This window comes from Sorex fumeus, unplaced genomic scaffold (assembly GCF_029834395.1).
Source record: "Sorex fumeus unplaced genomic scaffold, SorFum_2.1 ptg000265l, whole genome shotgun sequence".
In the NCBI taxonomy this organism is placed as follows: Eukaryota; Metazoa; Chordata; class Mammalia; order Eulipotyphla; family Soricidae; genus Sorex; species Sorex fumeus.
The window spans coordinates 2,533,856-2,560,993 of record NW_026606322.1 but is presented as its reverse complement, the minus strand read 5'-3'; the positions used below and the strand labels follow the sequence as shown (position 1 = coordinate 2,560,993).

At 45.9% G+C, this 27,138-nt stretch overlaps 1 protein-coding gene across 1 annotated transcript in view; it reads right to left on the bottom strand.

The window, feature by feature from the left end:
* Positions 1–348: 348 nt before the first annotated feature.
* The window catches only part of FSTL1 (follistatin like 1), a 61,566-nt gene continuing 34,776 nt past the window's right edge, over positions 349–27,138 (bottom strand). The window contains exons 3-11 of the mRNA XM_056109346.1: positions 17,713–17,817; positions 15,354–15,483; positions 14,350–14,382; positions 13,086–13,216; positions 10,566–10,684; positions 8,742–8,854; positions 8,477–8,587; positions 5,591–5,664; positions 349–2,888 (exon numbers count right to left, since the gene is read on the bottom strand). Of these exons, the coding sequence (XP_055965321.1) occupies positions 2,844–2,888; positions 5,591–5,664; positions 8,477–8,587; positions 8,742–8,854; positions 10,566–10,684; positions 13,086–13,216; positions 14,350–14,382; positions 15,354–15,483; positions 17,713–17,817 (861 nt within the window). The 3' untranslated portion in view covers positions 349–2,843. The remainder of the gene's footprint in view (positions 2,889–5,590; positions 5,665–8,476; positions 8,588–8,741; positions 8,855–10,565; positions 10,685–13,085; positions 13,217–14,349; positions 14,383–15,353; positions 15,484–17,712; positions 17,818–27,138) is intronic.

The following is a 27,138-nucleotide window of genomic DNA, read 5'->3' as shown; positions in this document are numbered from 1 at the left end:
GCAGGTAAGACGCCTGCACTGCATGCAGCAGTTGACCCTGGTTCGATCTCCCATATGGTCCCTGACACCTCTGCCCCCAAACACCAGCAGTGATCCCTGAGGGGGTGAGGAATGAAAAAAGAAAACAAATATAAAAATTTTTAAAAAGAGATAAAAGTCACAGATTAATAGGCTGATTATCTAAAAATTAAAATTTCAGCTTCATTCCAAGTATTTTTTCTTCGGAGAAATTCTTCAGATCTCTTTTAAGGGTTTGAAACCTACATTCTCTTTTATGAGGCAAATGGATAATACGCTCCCAGATTCATTCAGCCTGGATTAGGGTAAAGGAGAGCAATACAATTAACATTGTTTTCATTTTCTTTATTTATCAATAGTATCCAAATGGGAGGGGGACCCGAAACCAGTAGATACAAAAACAAGTTAAATGCATATGGAAGCCTACCAAATACAATGCATTTCACAAACACATAGGCAACAGAAACCTATTTAAACTTATTTCTTGAAATACGACTATTTGAAAACATAAGTGAAAGGAAAGACATTGAGTCTGGCCCACAGGGGCTGCTTTGCCCATGAAGGAGCTCTATCTTTCAAAAATAGTGAAGGAGTCCAGAATCATGACATGTTTCCATGGACAAAGAAGCTTGGCAGATGCTGTAATACACACAGCAGCCCAAGGAAGCTTGTAGTCTCTGCATATACTTCACAGCCAGAAATTCTGAGCCCAGCTTTGAATTTGTTTGCTCCAAGCAAAGCTCTAGCAAAATTCCCCAAATTAGATTATTAAGCAGCTTTCCATGAATGATCAGATTATGTGACTTTATGGTGCAACAAGTTTCTTTATAGGAGAAATGCAGATTTGTTCCTGGGAATTCAATGCCGCAGGGTAGGTTACTCTTGGAAAAGAACCACTGTTCTACATGGAATATGTGAGGGTCACTCTGTCTTCTCTCTTTAAACAAAATTGTACTCCTGCCTTTTCTCCCTTAGTATACAAGGGCTGGCAATTGATCAAGCCATGCTTTGGGACTTCTCCAAGGCACTTGGACAGGGAGATGCATTGTGGGATGTACTTCAGAGAGAGGTTCTCTTTGAACACAGCTTTTAAGTGGGATCAGAGATAAAAGCTCAGAACTCTAAACAAAGTGGGATGTTCTCCTTGAGCAGAATAAGGAGACTGATTTAGAACGAATCTTATTTTCAGCACAATTTCCCTTTGGTGGTCCATAATCTGCTTTCTGAAAAGAGATCTTACGTCAAATTTTTTATCTTGGTTTTCTTTTCCAATTGCATTTTACACATGACACTGGGTGGGGTTAAAAATTATAAGGTCAAAAGACACAGGAATTATTGATTTCTCCTCAATCGTTTTTAAGATGTAATTTCCACATTTCTTTCTTGAAACGTGAAGCCTTCATTTGTCTTCATTCTCAAAGGAAAGCTATTTCTGCTGGCAAGAAGAGGTTAATTATGAGCTGCAAAGACGAAGAGCAGGCTTTGCCCTAAAGGCTCTACATCACAGTACCACCTGTGTGAACTCCTCAGGGTCAAGTTTGGTCATTTTGTTTTGACAACTTAATTCTTTTTGTTCTAATAGTATTTCAATTATCCTAGGAGAGGATGAGATATCATAGGGACCTCATTTCTTCTTGACTAGTCATAGAATTTATCAATTCTTAAATCAAGAGGGTAATGCATTCCTACCTGCCTGCTTATTGAGGACACTGAGACCCAGAAACAGGCTGAAGAGACAAGGATGGGGTTACTGTCCTAGCTCAAGGTAAGCAGATGAATAGGCTGCGTATCTAAGCCTTGCTCAGCTGCACTTGTCTCCACCCTTTGGAATACAAATTTGCATGCACTTCTCAGAATAAATGGAAATTAAAAAGAGCTTTTGGATCTTGAAAGCATTGTATGATCCTGCCTCTTCCCCTGGCTCCTGTCGGAGGCACGCACTGCTTCTGTGGTAGACTGCTGGGGTCGGGGGGGGGGGGGCAAGCTCTGGCAGCAGGGAGGGAAGAGTCTGGGGGTACAGTGGTCCCTGCATCAGGAAGTACCTCCAAGCTCTTCCACCTTTGAAATGGTAGGACTAATGAAAAAGAATTACAAATGCTAGCCAAAAAAGTCAAACCTTAAAAACAATAACAACAATAATATGATAATAATGTAAAATGAAGTCAACCTGCCCAAACAAAGTTTTACAGAAAAATAGCACCTTTGGTAAAAAGTATTGAAAGATTTTGGTTGGGTGTCCACGGGGATCCAAGTAAACAAGTATTTGCTTCATCTGAGTTCAGCCTCTCAGAAATCCCATCAGATCTGAGGGTCTCTGGGTAGCTAGCAGGATGGCTATGTATCCCGAGGCCATAGTCGGGGCCACGAGAAGGAAAGATGTCTGAGGCTGCTATATGGTGGCAACAGAAAGAGCTGGCATGGGAGTGCATCTTCACTGCCCCACCAACACCTCTTCCAGGGACGGCCCACTGAACTCTGGCATCACGCGCACTACGGCAGCATGTTTATAGCTGTGGCAGACCCCAGGGTGTCTCGATCTATCTGTTCCTCTCCCAAACCTGATGCAGTTTTCTTACTTTCCAGCCCCCAGCACCATTCATAATGTCTCAATCGAAGCACTCCTAGACATGAAGGCTATGATCCTCTCCCCCTCCTAACTGGCCACCCAATTTCCTTTATTGCAAAACAAACAGACAAAATAAAACTTGCTGCTATATAAGCAAATACTGGTGATTTGGCGACTGTAGCAGACACTTGCAGATACTGGACTCAGCGCAGGAAAAGAATGTGCCAGGGTCCAGACACGTTTTCCAGATGTCTCTGCATCAGATCTCTTTGGTGTTCACCCTTTTGGTCTTTTCGGCTGTTTCCTTTCAAACACAAGAGAAAGTAAAGAGTCATGGAAACATTTGAAAACTTATTAGCCATTATACAGTCCCTAAGACTTTTGGGGCTAGGAGACAATATAGTAGCCAGGCCCACTCCTAGTAAGGTGCCCCATGAACCATTGAGCATGGCTGGGTATGGCTCGGGAGGCCCCAGAGCACTGTCAGATGTGGGCTTAGGACTACTGGGGGAGCCTGGATATCCCCCCACCCCCACCACCACAGGGCCTGATAGCACTACATCCTCAGGCCCTTGCAGTGAACCTCTGGGCAGGTGGCTGAGAGTTGCCAGTGAGACTCTCAGGCCTCCTGAGCACCACAGAATTTATAAAGCACAGAAAGACAAATGTTTTTTGTGGATGTTAGTTCCGTTTACTAGCTGCCTCCTTTGTGGACGGCAAGCAATGTGAGGAAGAGGATCACATCTTACTACTCATAAATTCATGTCAGCACTGTCAGGAAAGTAAGAGCTGGACCCCATCCGAGCTTCTAAGAAACAGACAGGAAATACTGTTCCCCCATTTTCAGGGTAAAGGAAAGGCTTCATTTTATGTAGCATATACGGATGTGCTACCAGAAGTTAAATCCAAGTCCAGAAGTGTTAAGAGGCAGTTTCCTGAACTCGAGTCAGGTCTGTCTGCTCTTTGGAGGGCTGTAGGTGTATGAGGAAACTTTCCATGCCTTGATATCTTTAATCACAATGTGAGTGTAAAACCATCTCTTATACAAGTGGTATGTTTCTTCAAAGAAGATATTATCATTTCTGACTAATAAGCACACAAGAGGGTACTCGACATCGTGAGTCCTTAGAGAAATCCAAATAAAAACTATAATGCAATGCCATGTCACACCCACTCTACAAAGGCTAGAATAAAAAAAATAACAGTAAGGCATGTTGGTAAGGGTGTGGGCAAATTGGAACACTGCTGGCAAAAATTTAAAACAGTGTAGCCACTGGGAGTTCCTCAATGGGGGAAGTATAGAATTAGACTCAAGAGACTTGAGAACTGATGGCCATACAAAAATCTGTACAAGGTTCACAGCAGTATTATTCATCAGAGCCAACAAGAAAAAACCTAATGACTGGCTGAATAAACCTGATGAATGGCTAGTCATACCAAAGAAGGTTTCTGCCTTAAAAAGGAATGAAGTACTGACTCATGGAACAAAGATAAACTTTGAGAGAACTATACTAAACATGTGAAACCAGACAGCGAACACTGTAATGTTTATGATTTCACTTACAGGGTACCCGTAGAGTTAGAAAGGAGATGAGTGGCTTCCAGGGACTGGGAAGAAAAGAATGTAGCATGACTTTCAATGGCTACAGGGGTTCTTTTTGAAATGATTAAAATATTCTGAAATAAATCTGTGGTGAGAGTTTGCAATCTGGAGACTATTTTAAGGGGGTGAATTTTAGGGTAAGTGAATTATATCTGAATAAAAATAATAAGTAGGGAAACAACAATAATAGTGTCCAAAATTCAGTGGACACTGCTCAGGCCCCACCCAGAGCCCTGGAGTTAACAGCTCCGGGTTCACTGTCCTGGTTGTTACTGCCAGCACCTGTATTTCTTTTCCAGAGGGCTTTCTCTGCATACACATGCCAGGGAACTCGCAGGGCTTTCTCTGCATACACATGCCAGGGCATCAGCTAATGGCTGATCTGAATTAGAATTCCTCTGGGTGCTGCCCACAGGACTAAGCTCCACTTGCTGCAAAGCACCTGAATGCATACTCTTGACCGAAATGTACCCCTAGCCTTCCAACTTCCTAACTTCCCTTCTGGCAGTTCCGAGATCCACTCATACGCAAACCTTGCAAGTGTCTACATCTGTGAGAATGCAGATAAACAGACGCTTAAAAATGATGAGCTATTATAATTCACCTCTCAATGTCTAATCATTTCTCCATTCTGATGAAAAATAATTCCTATTCTTATTGAATTCCATGGATTAGACTGAAGTCTTGAGGTGGCTAAAACATGCAAAAACAAAAGACGTGGAGATTCTGCTTTTGCTTAAAAAATTCTATGAGTGATGAAATACATATAAAGAACCATCAATTTATTTTGAGGTTATAATTCATATTACTAATTCTTTATATCCAAGTCAAGTATTTCATCTCAAAATTTTAGCAAGTCCATGTGGCAATTCTAGTCACTGTGCTAAATGAAGGATTCAATGGCAAACAAATCCCAGAACTCCCTTGCAAGGAGCACATATGGGTAAGGAGATGGAATCGGTAATTTCTGAAGCTGTTCTCTAACCAGCTTGTCCTTTAACTTAAATCCTTTTGGCTACTCATGTCACACTCACTGAGAGCCCACTGTCTACTAGTCTGAGTCTGGGCATGGATGATGACAAGGAAGGGCAACACTCCACGAGTTCCTACTCATGTGCAATTCACTTTCAACTCACTTGCAAATGACCACTTAGATGATTCTTATAATTTTACTGAACCGTGCATGTGTTGGGAACTGCTGGCCTCTAGCGATTCCAAGGAAACAGAATCAAAGTATACTTTACCAGCAGGTATATTCCACCAGATTGAAACGGTATCATGCAAAACCTATTATATTGGAAAGAGTGTGTCCTCTGGATCTCTGGGGCAATGGGCAGGGTGTGTGTGTAGCAGGTCCAGGGGGATGGAGCAATATTGGGATGATCACAGAGGTTGCAACTCACCTGGGGCTTCTGGGACTCCTTGAGGAGTCTGGTCTTCTCCTCTGTCTGCATTTGCGCTCCCTTCTGATTCTTTCCTGTAAGAAGAACCAAGGCCGTTAATCTAAGGGGTGCTCTTTTGTATGTGAGGGATGGGGGAAATGGGGGGTGGGAGGGATACTGGGATCATTGGTGGTGGAGAATGGGCGCTGGTGGAGGGACGGGTACTAGATCATTATATAACTGAAACCCAAGCACAAAACTTTGTAAGTCTACAACTGTACCTCATGGTGTTTCACTAATAAAAATTAAAAAAAAAAGAACGAAGGCTCAGCACAATCTGACATAAGGAAATAAGCCAAAGCGTCACAAAATTTGCTTTTAGTAGATATTACCACAACTATGTATGCCAAGCATCACAACTTGTTTCTCTCCTTCTCCTTTGTTTGTTGGGCCACCCCTGGGAGTGCTGTGAGCTCACTCCTGGCTAGGGTTGGGGGACAATACGGGGTGCCGGAGACTAACCCTGGGATGGCCGTGTACAAGCCTTACCTGCGGTATTCTAGCTCCGGCCCCTCTCACCAAGGATCCCGTTACTTCCTTCAATTGTTCCAAAACATCAATGAGAGGAACTTACCCTGAAGCACAAACTATAAAGCAAATCTGAATCCTGACCAGGAGCTTTCCCTGAAGCAGTGATCCTCAACTATTCTTAAGAGTTTCAGAGGGCATTTCAAAACACAACTGTTTAGATTCCATTCTTAGAGCTGTGGGTTTAACTGCTGTGAGGTGGGGCCTGGACACCAGCGCGATGGGTCATTCTACTATGCAGCCAGAGTTGATAACCACTGCATCTAGCAAGGGCTCACAAATAAATTTGCAGTGATTTTAAAAAATCCACAGGGCCGGAGAAATAGTACAGAGGGTAGAGTTCTTGGCATGCCCCAACTGGGATTCTTAATTTACAACCAGATTGACCTAAAAATGCCTTGGAAGGAATTGACCTCTACAATGTCCTCTCAGGCCCATGGTTCATAAACACGTGATCTCATGTGATGAGATCTCTAGGGCACCATTTAGATTCCTCTTTGTAGCCACACAGGGCTCTAATCTAGGCCATCCAAGGAGGGAGAAACAGCTGAACATGGATGTGAGGCTGTGGAGATGGGCACTGTCCCATGGGGCTGATCATCCAGATAATTATGTTTACAGTTCTGCCGAACGACGCCAGCAGTTTAGGCCTCAGAAATGGACAGCTACCTTCACCAGGCCAAATGGATCAGTTCTGTATGGAGAGCTACTGCAAGGGGTTGAAGAGGATGAGCTTCCTTGCTGATATAGGCCGGGCTTCTGTTCTGAGATGTTCTCTTGACTTCAGCTACAGGATACTTGACCTGGCTACTGTGGCTTAATCTTAAGCCACACACTTCAGCAACGTGCAGGCAATTCTAGTCTCAGGACAGTCTGTTCCTGCTCTTCCACTTGTCTCTTAAGTTAGCTTGGCCTCCTACCTTCCCTCACTGACAAGAGAGTTGGTCCTGGGCAGTTGGAGGCTCTGATTCCCTAAGCAGTGCTGAAACCCCTCCCTACTGTTCGTCTTGTTTGGCTTCTTGTCTTAAAGAAATCTTTTTCTTGGTCTTTGATTTCTGACTTCTTATCTGAGTTTGACTATGATCCCAGAAGTAGCCTGTTTTTTCTTGCCTCAGTGGACTTGATGATACCATTTTGCTTCATCCCAGCTGGTATAAATTTGGGTCTTAGTGCCTATCAAAAGACCTTTCTTTCCAAGGCCATGGTCACCTTCTACTGCAGACCCGGCAAGATCTCCAAGCATCCTATCTCCAAGCTACCTAGTGCCTAGGTTTTTCCTAGGGCTGTTTTCATTCAAGAGTCCTCTCTTGGGATGGACAAAGAGCATAAGAACTGTGGAACTTGCCTTGCATGTGGCCAACCTGTTTGAGCTCCAGCACTGCTCAGGGTTCCCAAGCACTTCTAGGAGTAATTCCTGAGCAGAATCAGGAGTAAGTTAACTCTGAGCACCACTAGGTTTGGTCCAAGCACTGCTCTGCAACCTGGTGTTAGGGTCATTTTAGTATTATTGTAGATCAGGGCTCTAATGGATTCTTAAAAGTTCCAACATGTTTGTGATTTCTTCACCGTGTCCATCCTCCATCCCTAAACCACATCTGACATCTGTCTCCTCCCCGCATTCCCTGACCCATTCTCCACTATGGTAGCATTCTTCTTACTATGTTACTCGACTCCATTAATACAAAGATCAATGAATATTTCTTTTCGGTTTTTGGGCCACACCCAGCAGTGCTCAGGGCTTACTCCTAGTTCGGTGCTCAGGGATCACGCCTGGCGGAGCTCAAGGGACCATTTATGATACAGGGGATTAAACCAGGTAGGTCACATGGTACACACCCTGCCCTCTCTGTACTGTCTCTCTAGTGTCCCTGGATACTTCCTTTGCTTGTTGTAGATGGCAAGGAGGAGTTATTCGGTCTTCTAGCCACCTGAAATCAATTACATAGAGCATTTCTTAAGATGTCATAAAGAGGAAGCAGAGTAATATGGAAAGTGCTAGAAGGGTGCTCAACACATAGTTCTCACTGAGTGTTTACATTCTTTACTACCATTTCTATTCCAGTTTCATATTAACATTTAATCTTAGGTCTTGAACCTCTTTAGTTCGAAACCTTTGGAGCTACTTTGGAACTTAAAACATCTTGGATAAATGTTTTGTCCCTCCTGCTGTCCAGTGGGAAGGCCATTGAAGTCTGAGTGTCAGATGCTCCCAGTCACTAAACTGTTATCCATCGCTGCTCCCTGCCCCGACTTCTGTCCTTGTGGTTTCATGAAGGATGCTTTCTCCCCACTATTTTCTCCTGCTGAGACTCTACTTACCATCACAGGTCATGGCTGTGCAGACCCAATTCCCACAGGCGCAGACACAGCGGTTACAGTCTACTTCAGTCTCGGCTCCATCTGCATAGGTTTCATCTTCCAGGGCACATTCTGTTGGCGCCAGAAATAAGGAGCAACAGTTTAGTTGTGATTGCGGAACACAGCAACCTAACTGTAGTCTGTGCACTAGTCCCCTTTTCCTGAAAAAGACCTGGCCCGCTCAAAATGCCCCTACCGTTCCTTCTATTTCTTAAATTAAACGTACTCTTCTCTGGAGGGTTGAAGGATGGGTTGAGGCACTTGAGGAATTCTTGGAAGCTGAGTTTCCAATCAGCATTTTCATCAGAAAGTTCAATGAGAGCATCAACACACAGCCCTCTGAAACAAAACACAGGAGAAACATGTCGAGGAATTCAGCTTCACTCCTGAAGAAAGGGCGTAGTATCATGATCACGTCTACTTGGGGCTGGACTGGAGAGAGAACAAGCTCTGCCTGCAAGAGAACTGGGCATGATCCCCAGACCCCATGGTCCCTCAATACCACTGAAACAGATCCCTGAGCACAGAGCTGGGAGCAGCTGCCCTGAGGACAAAGACCAAAAAAAAAAAAAGCCTTCGGCCAAACAACATACACTTTGGACCTCCTCAGGCGATTAACAGAGAATTAACAGAGAAACTTCTACTCTGAGCCCTAAAACCATCACCAACCCTGATTCTCACAAGCATCCAAACTTTTGTGATACTGGATGTCAAATCACTCAAGCTGTTCAAATGTTCTTTCCAAGAGGACTAAAGTTTCCTGGCTGATGTTGTGTACTTTGACAAACGTTTTCACCTTCCACTAGCAACTGCGTTTCCCCATAGCATATGACAAACAAAACAAAGAGGAAAGCAAAACAGAAAAGAGAGGACAGATGAAAGGTGAGATGTGGAAAGAGCCTGGAGCTCAGACCAACCTTCTGGAGAGACTCTGTGAAGCTGCAGAGTAAGCTCTCTCTTGGCCTGGATTTAAACCCTGCCTCAGTAACTTTGTACCCAAATGTCCTAGAGTTATTTATTCAACCTTTCTGAGCCTGTTTTCTCATCTGCAAAAAAGGACAGAGAGTTCTTCTTCCCTTGCATGTTATGAGGCTCAAAGACTGAACTTGTAAAACAGTATCTAATTTCCGACTATCAAAATATGAAGGATTTGGAAAGGTTATACTTTAAACCCATGGACTATTATTAAGAAAACTTCTAGACTGGGTTTCATGCTTTGTAGGCATTTCTTCTGAGCAAAAGGAGGTGTTTTTGCCTACTTTTAAGTTTTACCAATATACAGAACACAGAAAAAATTCCTGAGGGTTTATTTTTCTTTTTAGTTTTCCTTTTGGGTTTGGTTTTGGGGCCATAACAACTCCAAGGCATTCCTGCATTTCTTGTTCTGTGCTTGGGGTCACTACAGCACTGCTCCGGGGTCATGAGGATCAAACTCATGCCTCTTGCAGACAAAGTCTAAGCTTCTACCCACTGAACTATCTCTCCAGTCCGGGAGTTTTTTAACTGTTTGTTTTGAAATATTTACTCTGGACCAATAACAAAAGACAGGATAAAGAGGGATATGCTTATATTTATGATTATTATGACTCTAAATAAATAAAATAGCACGATTATTCTGTAAATCAGAATGAAAGCTGTGTCAGATCTAGAGTTAAACAATTCTTTAAAGTAATACCTTCCGAAAATTAACCATTTTAAAAAATCACCAAAACTCAGAAACAACTTCGCTCTGGTGTAATCTTGATAATTAAGTTTAAAATTACATTTTTCTATTGCAATTTCTGGCCCCAAACAATAAGTATTTGGTGAGATGAGGGGTCAGAATTCCTATTCTGCTTTTGGCTTGTTCCGAGGCAACACCCAGCATGCCCATGGGTTATCCTGGCAAGGTGCAGGGACCAAAGCCAGGCTGCTCACGTACAGATGAGCACTGCACCCCTTGTAGCCTCCTAATTAGCTCTCTACTTCCCACTGGCACCAGAAGGGGTTCAATTCTCCCATCGTCTGGCCTCCTGGTGGACCTTGCCATTCCATGCCCCAGTCTGCTCACCTAAGCAGTTTGTTGTTTTCCTGGTCTGCGTAAGTGCTGATATTGACGGCAGTTTCATTCTGTTCCACGAACTTCAGGAATTCGCTGGAATCCAGGCGAGCGTCACCATTGTCAAAGTTCTAGAAAGGGGACGAAGATGTCTTTCAGGGGTAATCAGTACGACCCCAGTACCTCCTCTGCCCCACTGCAGGTTTGGCCCATCTCCCATGGATCTAGTTTGTGGACACATTCCAACTCTACCTGACCTACAGCCCCAAAGACTGACGAGGGTTTAAAGCCCCAGAGAGCCCAGAGGGTAGCTGAAAGAGAGCATGAAAGTGCCTGGTGGAGGCCAGGAGCCTTCCAAAGACCTAGAGCATGGCAGGAAACTGACCCAGGCCTGCACTGGAAGCAGAGGTGCCCATTCCTGCCACCGGCATGCCAGCATCCTGGCTTTGTTTTTGATTTCAGAACAGCTACCACCCTCTGCCCAAGAACTCAAGTGAAGCTCCTAGTTGTGCACTGGTCTCAGTTCTGGAGTCGAGTTGCTGGGAGCATCAGCAGGCTCACTTTGAGCTTCGAGTTGGAAATCACGACACCATTTCTTAGTGCTTGATTCCAGCTCCTGGACTGCTCTCACCTTTAAACTGCTACTCTAGTATCCTACACAACCATCTCAGTGAGAAGTCAGAGGCAGTGGGTACCAGCAGATTCACGGGGTGCCTTGGACCCCCTCTCAACTTCCTCTGCTGCCTTGACAGAGAGGGTCTGGGACTGTCCAGTGCAGGTTGTCCTGAGACCAGCTGGTGATTCAGAACCTGGAGGCAAGGATGCAGGGAAGAGTAGGGACTGTCTATGTCCTGGGCAAGATGTTAAGCTGAGACCTGAGCCACTTGGGACATGAGGGTCTGCAGCAGGAGGATGTCGATTTCAAAACTCTGATCAAATTCCAAGATACATATTCTTTCCTGAGGCTGGAGAGACGTTCAGAGTTTAAGGCGCTTGCCTTGCACACAGCAAACCCTAGTTAGATCTCCAATATCACATAGGGTCCCTTGAGCACTGCCAAGAGTGAACCCTGAGTAAGGTAAGGTAAAGGTAAAGGCCCTCCCGTTGATCGTCGATTTGCTCGAGCGGGCCCAGTAACGTCTCCATTGGAGACTTTGTTGTTACTGTGTCTGGCATATCGAATGCTCTGAGTAAATTCTTTCCTAAAAAGAAAAAATTGTTTTTACAAAATTCCTGCCCTAAACCTGCCTCATCCTGTTATTCTGAGAAAGAATCAACACCCTCATGTTATTTTCAAAGTGGTTCTCCGGGATGTGAGGAATTCTGGAGGGCAAGTCTCTCCATATATGTAGGGATAAGGGAATGACACAGCACCTGACTCTCCTTCCATGAACATTCCATGTCAAGTGTGTGCTCTCTAAGACATGTCCTTTGTGCATGGAGAGAATCATGACAGACTCCACCTGGAGAGGCTTCCATATGGGAAGTTCCCTGGCGGGAACCTCAATGAGTGCCCGTGGACATGCATACCTCTGTATGCGGCTGGTGTGTGTGGACATATGTGCTTCTATGTGTGGTATTGTATCTCTGCATGTAATGTACACATGTGTATTATACACCTGTGGGCTTTTTGAGGGGAGGGGATGTTAGGGCTCCCCTGGCTGTGATTAGAGCTTACTCCTGACCCTGGCGCTCAGGATTACTGAGTCTCAAGATCTGAGGTATGTTTGTGACTCTTCTGGGCAGTTGAAACTGCAAAGGTCTTGAGGAGCAATACGACAGAAAACAAAAGTGATGCTGGTGTGGGCCGCATACAAGGCAAGCACCTTAAGCCCTGTATTTTCGTCTGCTCCAACATCTCTCTTCTTGTCAACCAACAGGAAAAGCACTCTTATTAGTTTCTAGTAACTGCTTGCAGGTATCTGACAGATCTCCATGCCACAAAAGATCTCCATCACCAACTACAGTTTCTTCCCTCACTTTTCTTTTTGAAAGCAGCATATCTCCTGTCCCCAACTGGAACAATCTTTCTTTCTTCCACTCAACAGGAAGGAAGCAGTAATGTGTTTGTTTGTGAAGAATACTGGACCCATGAAATTGCAGCCAATGGCGAAGAACTCTGTAAGCTGTGGTTGCTTAAGGTACTCAGAAAAGGCAGCGTGGGCAGGCAAGAAGCTGAGCAGCCTGCTTCCGGGTAAGATAAGAAGGTACTGTGGACCAGCAGCAAGTCTGACAAGGTGCCACATGAGGCAGGAGACCAGGGCCTGGCCACATTTCTCATGGACAGGCTCCTCAAGACCTTTGCAGTTTCAACTGCCCAAAAAGTCACAAACATACCTCAGATCTTGAGACTCAGTGGCTACGCTCACACTGGTCAAGCTGGCCTGAAGGCCACTATCCCACTTTTCACCTATGGTGAGGAAACATTTTGGGATTCTACATGGGTTTCTATTTTCCTGTAGTCTGGGGTGATGTTCAGGCACTAGGAGAAGAATGTCTCCTGGCTCTGGTGCTGACCCAACTCTAGGTTACCTTGAAGTATTTGTCAAGAATTTCACTGTAGTTGTTGCCTTTAGAGAACCAGCCATCTGGAATGATCTCTGCTTCTAGCCACTGGATGATGCGACGGCGAAGCTCATCACGGTTGGACTGGTAGCACACAACTGCAGGAGAAGAACAGGCGGTGAGTCAGCAGCTGGGAAGGGGCCTTGGTTCCACCCAGCACCCCCATGTGCCCAGGGCTTTGCACGCGTCATCTTCAGGGAAATGAGGATCATGCAATTTTACAATGGCACACACACATTGGAAAGTGTCTAAGCCTGTTCCTAAAAAATAAAGATTCAGGATTGAGAAACAAACTGTAAAGACAATACATCAGTAAGGCATTTGCCCTGTACGCAGCACACTTGGATTCAATTCCTAGCACCACATACGGTTTTCTGAGCCCTGCCAAGAATGATCCCTGACTGCAGAGCCAGGGGCTAAGCCCAGAGCAAAAATGAGAGTAGATCCCCCTAAAAAAACATAAAAATAAAGATGTAGAATAGAAAAATAAAGTACACTTCCATTTACTTTAGGAAGTTCTAGTGATTGAACAATGAATCATCAGGACAGCTCTTTTGGCTCCAAGAAGAGCTAAAATGAAAGAATCCATGAGAAGATCATTGTCCTTTATGCCACTGGTTTCCTGATTCTCTCTTTCAGCTTTTCCTTCTCCTATCTGCTTGGCTTGCCAACAACTTTCTCTAACTTGAAATTTTACACCATTTGCATTAGTCTTTGTTACAAGGGGGCAGACGTGTGGCCAAGAAAAGCTGGGTTGGTCTTGCTCTGGACAGCTGTCCTAAGACACATGGAGACAGCAGGAGGGGCTGAGAGCCAGGTGCAAAGGGAGGCAGGACGGGGGCGCCTTGACAAATGGAAATTCCTGGGAGGCCACATGTGCTGGGCTGTGCAAGGGCCAGTGAAAGGGCAACAGGAAAAATGTTTTTCAAAAAAGTTGTGCATCTCAGGGAACACTGAAGCAGGGATGCAATAGGTTTCCTGTCTTCGTTCAATCACTTTTCAGTGAAAATGAAAAATAGCACTGAGGTACCCAACTAACTGCTTTAGACTTCTGCACAAAAAGCACAGTTTTGCAGCTCTTCTGAACTGTGTTGCGGGAGCAGTTCTGGGTCACAGGTTCTGACACAAGATCTTGTGAGCTTGGGTAGCTACTATGGAACAAAAATTTTCCCCCATGAAAGGAATTTCATCCCTAAGATGAAGACTGTGAAAAACAAAAACAGGAACTTACCTGGGCTGGCAGATGGGCTTACAGATTTCTTTTCTGCAAAACAAAAGGGGAGGATAGATCATGCAGGGTGAAAAATAAGAAAACTGCATAAGGACGGGGAGCATCTGTAAACTTTTCATCCGTTTATCTCTTTCCTTCATCCAGAATCCAAGTACTGTGATTTCTGTTTCCTTTGATATTTTTCAGGTCAGTGAGAGGTCTTGTCTGATGCTTTTTTCTCAGGTTGAAGGGGATTGTGGGTGCCTGGACTTTGAGCATTCGTAAGGAGTCTTTAATAGAAAGGGAGATGGAGTGGAACCCAACAGGTAGGAAAGTTTCTTGTTTCTTCAGGGAAACTCAAGGCCGAGCAAATCTGGTGTCTAATTAGCCACAAGCTTGGGACACGCTCCCTCTTCTTCCAATGATAACAGCTGGGTGCCAAACAGAGAAACAGAATACTGCCAGGGTTGAGAGGTGTCCATCCAAATTCAGACAATTTGGAAAATGTGAAACTTACCTGTTTTCTAGAAAGGTAAAACAATCTTTTCAGTCTGTTTTTGGGGCACACCCAATGGTATGAGGAGCTAGTCCTGCCTCTGTGCTCAGGAGTGATCCCTTGGGGTGCTTGGGGGTACAAATGTGATGCAGAATATTTCAACCAGGGTTGTAGCCACCACAGCAGCCTGTGAGGCAAGTGCCTTTCCTTCTGTACTATCTCTCTGGCCTACAGAAAGCATCTAAACGCCTCCTTATTATTATTATTGATGTGCTTCCCTTATCCTCTACAGATGAAGACAATGCTAAAAGCTCGCCTGGTATTCTCAGGCAGGAAACCCTAGGCAGAGGCCTAGTCCATCCAAGGCATTCTTAGCTTAGGGGCACTAAGACAAAGCATCTCCAAACCACTGGGTAGCCTCTACGAATGTGGGGCTGAGGTCTGGGAAAAAAGGATTGCTGGAAGCGAGGTCACACATCTGTTACCTGGCTCCCGGTAGTGGAATTACCTATGGGGATAACACATTTACCTTTGCAGTGCCCATCATAATCCACTTGGATTTTGGATCCAGTGAGGCAGGCGTCTCGATGCAGCTCACAGTGGTTGAGGTAGGTCTTGCCATTGCTGCCACACACAGGCCTCTTGTGAGGTTTGCATTGCTGCAAAAAGATCCACAGGGGAGGCTGCTGTAGTCAAGGACTCTAATACCATCCCAAAACTTCCATGGACAAGGCTCCCCTATGAAGGGACTCCCCAGGGCAGGGGCAATCTCAATCTCATCAGGATACAGGGAGCCTCAGTCCTGTCATCAATGACCCAATTCAGTGCTGGACGAACTCGATTGCCTCTCAGCCCACATGGTCTGCCGGGCAATCTCAGCACAGGGTCATCTCTTCCATTCATTATGAAGGAGGTGCTTTGATTTAATAAGATTAGCCAGAAGGGCATTTAATTAGTGAAGACTATGGATTCTCTGTTACTCTGTCACTTTGTAGGAAGTCACTGTCTTTAGATGACCTAAGAGTCCTTAAAGTTCCAACACAAACATCTAGAGCTGAGAGTGAAGTTGGAAATGTGGCCACTGAGAAGCACACAAGCACTCACATGGAAACATGCACACACGCGCGCACATACACACACACGCATGCGCATATGCACTACCACCCTACCACCATCACAAATTCTCCTGGAGTCCTATGAGGATCTTTGCTCTCACCCTGCTTTGTATTTCTGGACCATTTTCTTTCCCTCCTCACCTCCTAGTGCCTGTTGGGAGGCTGGGCATGAGTGCCTGGTCTTCGTGAAGCACAACAGAAAATCACTTTAGACAGGGAAATGGACCAAAGTTCACTTGGCAGCACAGTTCTACTTTGGCTTTTTAAAGTGCCATCATCACAGACAAGCTTTGTTTCTCTAGACTGCCGTGGTGTTTTCAAAGGAAGGAGGGGAAAACACATTCAGTTCAGACTTTATAAAGGCACCAATGCAAGAAAGAGCAGATGAGGTGAAAAGAAACAGAGAACACTGGAGCTGGAAGGCAGCCCTACTTCTTCCACTAGCAGAGAGAACACCATGCCCAGAGAGCCTGACTCAACCGCTACTTATTGCTGAATCCTGACTGCGTTGCTGCACAAGGGGAAAAGCCCACAATGGCGCCTGTCTTCAAGTACCCAGAGGGAACAAATCTTCCTAAAACTCTATGTACTTGTTTAAAAATGAGTTAGAATTATTCATCACGAATCACGACCATCCTGTTATTCGTCAATTGCCTCAAGCAGGCCCCAGTAACGTCTCCTTCATCCTAGCCCTGAGTTTTTTAAGAAAGTGCGAAATTCAAGGCTCTTTAGGAGAATGAGACCCGTCATTGTTACTGGTATTTGGCATATTGGGTACGCCATGGGGAGTTTGCCAGACTCTGCCGTGTGGGCAGGTTACATTCGGTAGCCTGCCAGTTTGTCCAAAGTAGGAATGAGATAATAAGATGTCATAATAAGATGTCGCATGGCCGTGAATGTGGCCGCGCGGTTCTGGGAGCTGTTTTTATAGTCTCTGAATTATTCATATTGGCTTGGAAGCTTAGGATATACTTATGATACAAAAGGCAATTTGCCTATATCTGTATCTATTATCATTCCATTTTGGGTGAATTATGGGAAAATCTTAATTAAAATTACAGTAGCATAGAAAGAAATGAGGTATAAATATACTCTGACCGTTAACAAAAGTTATTTTGGACTAATGAGCATTGTTTTGAGGATTATGGAAAAGAGGATTAACTTGTCATTTGTATAAATGTCTGCTTTATTGACTTGTATGAAGTAATTGTTCCTTGTTGGTTCCTGTTCTGTTGTGTCTTTGGACTATGACCGGCTTACTGCGTAGGGCTTGCTCTTGGCAGTGCTGTGGAGATCACATGATGCAGGTATTGAACCCTCCTCCTGCATGCAAAGCATGAGTGCAGCCCTTTGGGCTATGTCTCTGGACCAACTGCTCATTTTTAATTTCAAATTCATGGCACTGGAGAGATAGAGGGGCAGTCAGTGGACTCTGATTTGATCCCTGAAACCATATATGGCCGCTTGAGGGCTGCCAGGAGTGATGCCCAGTGCAGAGCCAGGAGTAAGCCCTGAGCGCTGCTGAATGTGGAACAGAAACAAACAATACAATCAAGTCTTTCAAAGCTAAAATTTGTTCTGAAAAGAAAGAAAACGTCTTGTTTTCAAGCCTGAATCTTAACTCCTGGGTTGAAATTTTTACATCTTTCAGAGAGACACGGTGTGTCTTTACAAAGATGATGAAACACTGGCCTTGTTCTGCCACTTGGCAGCTCCTCGAGGTCGCCACGCTAGCCCTGGCAGCGTCCACTGCCCCCTGACGTCAGGACTTACCTCGATGCACAGGCAGGTGGGCTCCCCCTTCTCTGTGACTGCACACTCCCGGCCAGCTCCACAAAACACATTGGCACAGACCTTGGATTTGCTCCTTAGTTCTTCCTGAAACACAGAATCATCAAGGAAACCGTGTCACTGAGCTGAGCTTGCCAGGGAAGAGTGACAACATTTTCAAGTTCAGGAACGGTTTGGAATCAAGTTCCCAAGGCCCAAGAGATTCCAAGGATAGAAGCAGCGTTGCAGCCCAGGCTCAGCTAGCCCTGAGGAGAAATTCCTTTTTCGCACGCATGCTTCCCTCTACAAATATTTATTGAGTATCATAGTGGTAGGGCATTTGCCTTGCACGCAGCCAACATGGCCGACCTGAGTTCGATTCCTCTGCCCCTCTCAGAGAGCCCGGCAAGCTACCGAGAGTATCTCGCCCGCACGGCAGAGCCTGGCAAGCTCCCTGTGACGTATTCGATATGCCAGACACAGTAACAACAAAGTCTCCAATGGAGACGTTACTGGGCCCGCTCGAGCAAATCGATGATCAACGGGAGGGCCTTTTTTTTTTAACCAACATTACATTAACAACTGGAGAGAGGACTGGAGAGGTAGTTTGGGTACTTTCAATCCCAGCATTGTAATCTGAGCCTCTGAGCACTGCTAGGAGAGGTCCCTAAGCACAGAGCCAAGAATAAACCCCGAGCAGTGCTGGGTGTGCTCCAAAAATCAAAAGCAAACAAAGAAACCAAAAAACTGGAGATATAAAGACATACGTAGTCCCTTCGAAAGCTCCATGACTCTCTAAGGAAACTCACCAAAAATGCAACAGGGCTAAGCAAAGGATGAAGGGTCAAGGGCACATGCCTTTCATGTCCCAAACCCCAAGTTTGATTCCAGGCACCACAAGGCTTCCCAAACACCTGACGGCTCTAGCATCACTGCAAAGCCAGACCTGAGAACTGCTGGGAGTGGTCCCCGTGGTTCCCTAAGCACAGCGTGGGGAATACCCTACTGCCCTCGCCCCATATAAGAAAGGCTCGTGTGTGCAACGGCAAGAGGAACAGGGAGCTGGAGGGTGCAGGGAGGAGAGTCTCCATTAGGACTGCCTGGAGCTAGACGCCCTGACTGATTCCTGCAGGATGTGAAGGTTATGGCAGAATAAATACAAATGTCTCAGAGGAATATGGATACGCAGAACCAGACCCTCACTGAGCAGTGGTGCTATAATTCAAAAGGCAAACTGAGGATACTCAGCACTTGCCTTACATGCGGCCAACTCTAGTTTGATCTGCGGCACCTCATACGGTCCCCCAAGCGCCTCCAGGAGTGATCCCTGAGCACAGGGCCAGGAGCAAGGTCCTGAGCACTGCTGAATGTGGCCCCACCCCTCCACCCACAAGAAAGGATGGTCAAACCTTGGGAAATACGGATCTGCTATTACTAACTAGATCCCACTCAGTCCCTCTTCACGAAATCCACCTCAGGCTTCAAGCTCAAATGGCCAAACCATCTGACACACCGAACTAGCCTTAAACAAGGTCAGACGTAATGCTGCAAAAATGACGACGGACACCACCTCCAATCATATCACTGAAAATAAGGGTGCACACTGGTGCTAATCTGTGGTGACACACTTCTTTCCTCACAGTTAATTTACTGTGGCAGTAAGTCAGCCCCACACCACTGGGTTATTTTCAGCCCAGCAGCAGTGGGGACTGAACAAAGGAGAATGGGATTCCTTGCTTCAGTCTCTCCCAGCCAGGCAGGCGATCACCCCAGGCCTCCAGTCATAACCCACTGGGTTTTGTGACAGGACCGAAAAGGACGGCAGGACATGCCAAAGAGTCAGGGGAAGGTGCAGTCAAAGTGGAAATGGAACCCAAGAACCCAGGCGCGATCCTGTGGAGAACTCCCTCCCATAAGGCCTTTAACACTGCAGACCTTGTGGTCAGTTTCCTTAGCGCAAAGAAAACAAAAAAGGAAGGAACACAGGCTGTGCGCAACACAGCAGGTCTGCTGCCCTCTGCAGGCTGCTCCGCAAACTCCAGCCTATTCTTTTCACTCCCAAGTCGTCTTGCCAGTAACGCTCCCATTGGCGGAGAACGCCTTCCCGTGCTCACGTTTCATTGGCTCCCAAGCTGGTGCTAAACCCATTATTTCTAGATGTTGCTAAGGCGAATTCAAATAACACTGGCAGGCAGGGAAGAAAAGAGAACGTTATTCCCAGAAGGCAGGGGGAATGGGAAGGCTGCGTCCTGAACCAAGACCGAGGATAAAATCAAGTCCCCTTAGCCAGTGGAAAGCAAGCCAGGAAGAGAAAAAGACACTCGGGGACAAGCATTTAAAACAGTCTAGACAAGACAACTTTCTCCTCTCCCCTCCATCTAAATGATATGTTGAGGGACACTGATAAAAAAATAAAGGACACTCAAAACACATACGCCTCTACTCGAGGACAGCACACAGACCCACACACCCACAGCCTTTCATCATTTAGAGCCATGTGTTTGTAGCGAGTCCCTTTAACACTTGGAGTCTCAGTTTCCACATCTGTAAATTAGGGTAACTACTTTCTCCGCCCTGTCAAGATGGAAAATACATTCCGAAGTAAAGAATTAGTTATAATGCAAGCAGCCTGTGCAAAATATTATCAATGTAATGCACATAGGTCTTCCTGCAACATAGCCTGTGGCAGGTATAGAACAGAACTGAAGATCAGTCAGGCCAAGTAACTTTCCTGAGACCCCAAAGCTAAGAGATGGTGACGCTTCCATTTTATAAATACCTCTTACTTGCTAAGGGATAATTATTTATATTCATTTATTGTAGATCTTAAGCTCTAAACAACAACCTTAAATTAGACATTATAATCACACCCATTTTACAGATGAGGGAACTGAGTCACTGGCTAAGAAACTAGAGAGAGGAAGAGCTATGACTCTACCCAACCGAAAGAAAAGAACATCCTCTTTTGATTTATTTCCATCTCAAGAGGATTTAGAATGAAGGAAATTATGAGGGGGCTGTAAAGTGATGCGCAAAATGAGCAAATCGGCAAACGTGAGGGGAAGGAGCTTAGTGAGCCAGGGCATCTGAATTCAGGACATCTGAGTTCCCACGTCCCACCTCTGCTCCATATTTGCCACATCACGGGCAGGCAGGTACTCCTTAAACCCCAGTTTACTCCTGCGTAAAATGGGAACCTTAATCACACTGAGAATTGTGCAGGGGTTCAATGTTGCTCAGCAAAGCCAACTGACTACCTTCAACGGACCTACCTGCAAAGGACTGATCTAAAGCAGTACAGCAGACAACTGATTTGCAGATGTGTTTGCAGTGAGTCTTTCAACACTTTATATAGCCTGTGGCAGGTATAGAACAAAACTTCCCTCTGGATGCCGCCCTCACTCAGGCAGCCAGTCGCCTGCCCCCTCTCCCTCCTTTGGAATGCCCATGCCGAGAGCAAGAGGACTGAACTGAATGGCTGGGAAACAGCACGGACAACCCTCTCCTTCCTAAGATCACAGAGAAGTGGGAAGCTGCGAGTTCTCCAAGATCCCTCTTTGCAGGCGGCACATCAGTCAATAGGTGGCAATCTCCCTCTTTGTCTCCAAGAGCTCAGAGCCGCAATGCAGAAGTGCAGCCTTGGCTCCTGCAGCTCTGCCAGCCGGGACTCCTGGGGAGAGGGACCATGGCAGGCAGGAAAAGGAGGCGGGTGATCCTTGGATGAGGCGGGAGGCAGCAAGCACCGGGATTTGCCCACTTGGGAAAGCATACTTTACCTGAAACCTCCACTGCTTCCCCCCCCCCCACACACACACAATTCTTCCTATGCAGAGGCAAGCTCTAAAGTCTAGACCAACAACGACAGTTTTGTCCTTGAGAGCAGTGATAGCTGGTGTGGGGGAGTATCTCCCAAGGTGCCTAGAAGGCTTGTAGAGGCGGGTGCTGAAACTTTTTCCTCTTGCCACACCTTGTCACTGAGAAATTTTTATGACATTCTGGGCATACAGGTCTACAAAAATGGGTAAACAAATAAAAAAAAGTTACTCATAATACATCAAGGAATTTTACTTTTAAATCATGACGATCACGACCATCCTGTTTTTCGTCCATTGACCACCAATTAAAGGATGTTGGGAGGAGACCCATTCGAGTTGAAAGATGTGTGCCGAAAGTAGACTATAGACCAAACACGATGGTCACTCAATACCTCTATTGCAAACCACAACACCCAAAAGGAGAGAGAGAACAAAAGGGAATGCCCTGCCACAGAGGTGGGGTGGGACTGGGGGGGATAGGGGATGGGAGGGATACTGGGGCCCGTGGTGGAGGAAAATGGGCACTGGTGGAGGAATGGGTACTCGATCACTGTCGAACTGAAACCCAAGCACAAAAATTTGTAAGTCTACAACTGTACCTCATGATGTCTCACTAATAAAAATTAAAAAAAAATGTAAATGATGGAGAATGGGCACTGGTGGAGGGATGGGTACTTGATCAGTGTATAAATGAAACCCAAGTACAAAAATTTGTAAGTCTACAACTGGACCTCATTGGTGTTTCACTAATAAAAAAATTATTTACTTAATAAAAAAATAATAATAGTCGTCCCAACACATCGTTGCAGTAAGGGCTCTGGAATTTGGAGGTGGGCAAGTTGGAGAAAGATACATTTTTGTCAGCAACGTTTATGGCTCCTTCACCGTGGCAGGTCCTTCGAGACCTCTGCGGGAGCTGTAAATGCAAGGTCTGTGTGTCACACACACACGCACGCACGCGTGCGTGCGCACACACACACACACACACACACACACACACACAAAGGACAGAAGACAGGGTGGCTTCTGTTCGCCTTACTTGTTCCCTACTTTTAAATAAAGTTTTAAAAATGTTACTCGGTTCCACAGGGGCTGAGGACCCACAGTTTAAGAAGCGAGGCTTTAGGAGGATGAGGTCGTTTCGCTTGTGGGTTGAGACTGCTCGTGAGCAGAGAACACCTTCAGCGTTACACGCACAGGGTACGGGCTGCCAGGTGCAGGGCGTAGTGCCAAGGCAGAAAGAGAGGTGAGAAGGACTCATTAGCTGATCCACGGGGTTCTCCACAGACCTGTGAGGGCCGTAAGGGCCTTGGGAACCTCAGCAGATAAGGTGATGAACATGGTGCTGGTAGTATTCACTTGTGACTAGTTTCTTCCAATTCACAAATTCCAACCTGAAGATCATTTATTTGGGGAGGGGGCGGCAGTTGGGGGCCACAACCAGCATTGCAAAGAAGCTATTCCTGACTGTGCTCAGGAGCAACCCTTGGTAGTAGTCGGAGAACCATGTGTGGTGCCAGGGATGGAACCAGGGGCGACTGCATGGCAAGGCCAGGCCCTGACGCCTGCGCTGCCTCTACAGCCCACCTCCCAATGTGGAGGTTCTGATTCAAGTGCGAGCAGCCTAGATCTTCACCTCTCCAGATGGAGGCCTGCAGGTGTACAGAACCATCCAGTCAAGGGGGCTAAGTGTCAAGCATCAAGGCAAACAGTAACTGGAAGATGTGCAAGTGAGCAGGGCTCTTCAGCTCTGTCCTCAGGCCTATGCAGGTTCCTGCTTTTTCAGTTCCACGTATCAGAGAGAAGAACTTAAGAAACATACTTTTGGATGCACACAGGCCTCCGAACTGGTGAGGGCTGAGTCAGGATTGGAACACAGTTCTGCCCCACCCCAACATTTCCTTCCGGAGGAACACTCAAGGGGATGAGCTGCCAGCAGAGAGTACAGGAAAAAGGGCTGCCACGGGGAATGATGCAGTTCCTGCCAATGAAGTACGAGTTGCTTGTCTTACCTCCCTGACACTTTGAGGAATTGAGGTCCTAAGGCCAGGTGACAATTTCCTGGATGCAAACGAGCACAATGGCTGTGACTGTTCTCCAGGCGTGTGAGGTCACAGGCACACAACCTGGATGCTGGGGCGTAGCTGTGAGAGTGTGACTCAGTGGCAAGAGGCCAAGCAGACCCCCGGGACACATGAATAAAACCAACAGGTCTTTGCTTGCACTGGAGAGACTCCAGCTCTTCCGAGTTCTCCTTCTGGCATCACCTCCCTGCCTTTATTCCGTGTGGTTTGGCATTGTGGCAAATGACACAAGTCTTCTATCTCCGGTAAAAGACTTGAGAGGGTCGCTGCTCTCTCAGTAGCGAAATCTCCTGAGGGCGTGTCAACGTGAGGTACTAACAATTCTCTATATTTATACAGAAATTTGGATAAATTGGAAAATTTTACTATCATTTTATTTCACAAAAGCTTTTTAAGAGAGGCACCGAGAGGTGCTGCCTGGCCTCTAAGCCTCTTCCAGAAGCTTAAGTGAAGGAGAAACTGTGGCTCAAAGTTACAAGTGAATGATTACAGGGCCAGGACCCAGCCTGAGTGCTCTAGTCAACTGACTCTAGCCCTCTCTCCACAACGCATTTTATTCCTTTACAGATCAAAATGAGGGAGGGGAGAAGAGAAGCTGAGATAGTGCAAAGTTTCAAGCATCTGCTGAGCATATGCTGCTGATGTGACACTGATCTGAATCCCTGTACCACCTATGGGCCCCCAAGCACTGCTCAGAGTGGCCCCTGAGCACTGCCAGAAGCAAAACAACGAAACAAACAAACAAAAACCACCCAAGGAAAACCCAACTCTTTTCTAAGAGATCAGAAAAGATATCTTAAATCTAAGGTCTAACAAAACAGAAATTGTCTCTCTAATTGGAAAAGACCCTTCGCAAAGGAAAAACAAGCTATTTGCAAAACCACTAGGAGGAGTGATAGTGTGTCTGAGTTTGGGACTGACCAACTTTAAATCTGAATATAAAGCACACCTGGAATCTTTAATAAGAAAGCCTGAAGTAAAATAATTTGTGGAAGAACCATGTTCTTTGGCAGAGGAAGCTCATGAACAAAGCCATAAAACTGTCAGTTTAATGTGCTATCATTTCACTAAAATGAACTAGGGAGGCACTGTCCCTCCATCCATTTCCTCCTTCCCAACTTCCTTTTTTTTTGAAGAAACAGCCCTGTGTCTGCCAAGGTGGAATTTTGGCTCTGCTCCCCACTTCTATGACAGAGCGGCTTTGTTGATGTGAGAGAGACTCTCCTGGCTTTGCCAGAATTAGTCATGGAAACTTCACAGGAACACCAGGGCCCCTCAGCTATGCAGAGCACCATGGAGCTTGGGACAAAGAAAAACAGAACCGGGGAGAGTGGGGAGGGGGGGAGGAGCTCAGGCAGGATGCTGGCGGCCCTAGGCTGTAGCTCTGGAATGGAACCCAGCAGCACTGGCCTGACAAAGTCAAGGAGAAAGCAAAAACCACTTCAGGCCCTTGACATCAGCTGGAACACAATGTGAACCTTGTTCAAGCCTCTAAGTCCTTTTCCCTGAAACTGCCATGGATGGGTGTAGCCTCCACATTCTAGGAACGGGTGGAAGGAAGAGAGATTTCCCGCTGTGGTTCTCGAGCGCCCAGCCGTAGTTACCACATTTTGTGGGGACAGCATCTCTCCCTTCCACGTGCCCACCACCAATCCTTCGCCTCAAGGTGCCAGGGCCAGAACCAGGTCTCATGGGGCCTCAAGCCAAAGCAATTTAAGGGACCTTTCTTAAGAAAAATAGCACACAACATTGATGGCAAAATCACCAGTCTGGGAAGGGGCCTTGAAAGGAAAAGGTCGGAAATGGAAGCTTAATTAAGCTCACAGAAAACTGGACTTGCCACCAGCCCTATTATTTTCTTCATAAACAAGAAATGCTCTGGGCGTCTGCTCTATTAGAGCCCCACTTAATATTTTATGCACATAACTGCTTATCTCCAGGAGACTCTAAGCACCTGCCTATTTTGGCTTCTCTCACACTCACCAGTGTCCTGTCTGAGAGAATGTCCAATGTTTTTACACAAACAGACCCATTCAGGTTAGTTCTGTGTCAGAACTGGCGAGAGCACTTGGGATGTCTAGCGGAAGTGATACATCTCTGCAAGAGGAAGATTAGTTTTAGGGTAAAAGAAACAAAATAAAATCTCTGTGAAACCTGCCATTCAAAATGATCTTATTTTCCTTGATTTAATTTTCATTTTCAGCTTCTCTCACAGCATATGGGTTAACACTTTCCTTAAGTTTTCTATTCAAATATGTTTAAATTAGGTGCCCAGAAACTACTTCTGAATATCAAATAGGATAGAGCTATTTACCTTAACTATTGTCCTTATTATTTTATAGATTCAGTCCCCAAGTGTTTGCCTCAATGGAAGGGTTTGGGTTACAGGATTCACAGGAAGACCTTCTGCCTTTCCGAAGCCCCCTCACTCTCTCTGGAAGGCCTCCCTACTCCATGGACCATGGTCTTTCTTGGGGAGTCCAGATATAATGGGGTAAACCAGACGCCTGGTCTCTATAAAAATGGCATTTCTGCTCTCATCCCTCTATGGAATGCACCCCCTAGCCCCCGTCCAGGGCACACACAGTGACACACTCTGCTCTGCCTGCCAGGGCCTACCAGACTCCTGGTCTCCAGAGCCCTTGTTGGTTCCTGTAAGAGCCCAAGAGATGCTGTAATCTTGGTCGACAGTCCTTTTTGCATGGATCTTAGCTTCACAATTTCACCCTTTAGTTTCTTTACAAACACATCTCTTCTGTTGTTTTGCTTTGTTTTGTCTGTGGGCCACACACGGCAGTGTTCAGGATCTATTTCTGGCTCTCTGCTCTGGAGTGTCTCCTGACATCCCAGCATATGGGATGCTGGGGACTGAACTCGGGTCAGCTGGGTGCAAGGCAAGCGCCTTAACCTCTGCACTATCTTGCCAGGCCTGTAGGTGGGAAACTTTAAGTCAGACCACTTTGTGCCCTCAATCTGTCAGGTATGAGAATGGAATTCATCTTCCATTCTCTCAAAGCATTGCCTAAGACTTGTCCACTTTGAAAGACAATGCTCAGGACAAAAAACTGGCCCTCCAGGGTTCTTCAGGAAGAGCCAGGACATGGAATACAAACCCATCAGAAGGCTATTCATGGCTGCTCATAACAACACAACAAATCCTGGAAGAGTTGTGAGAGCACGGTATAAACTCCATGGAGTCTGCGCTGAAGGTGTCTGTATCTTCACAGATGTTTCTAAGTTTGCCAATGTGGTAGAATGGATGAACTCAGAACAATGCAGTTTAGAAGGACTTGGACTGACTTCAGATATCCACACTTCACAGACTCAAGCCCAAAACAATGAGAGGATTGGGTTGGAAAACCTCTAAGTGTCTGAGCTGGAGGGTTTTAAGAAGAATGATTTGGGGCCAGAGTGACAGTGCAATTGGTAGGGTGTTTGCCTTGCACATGGCTGACCCGAGTTTGATCCCTGGCATCCCATATGGTCCCAAGCTTTCCAGGAGTGATCCCTGAGCACAGGGCCTGGAGTAA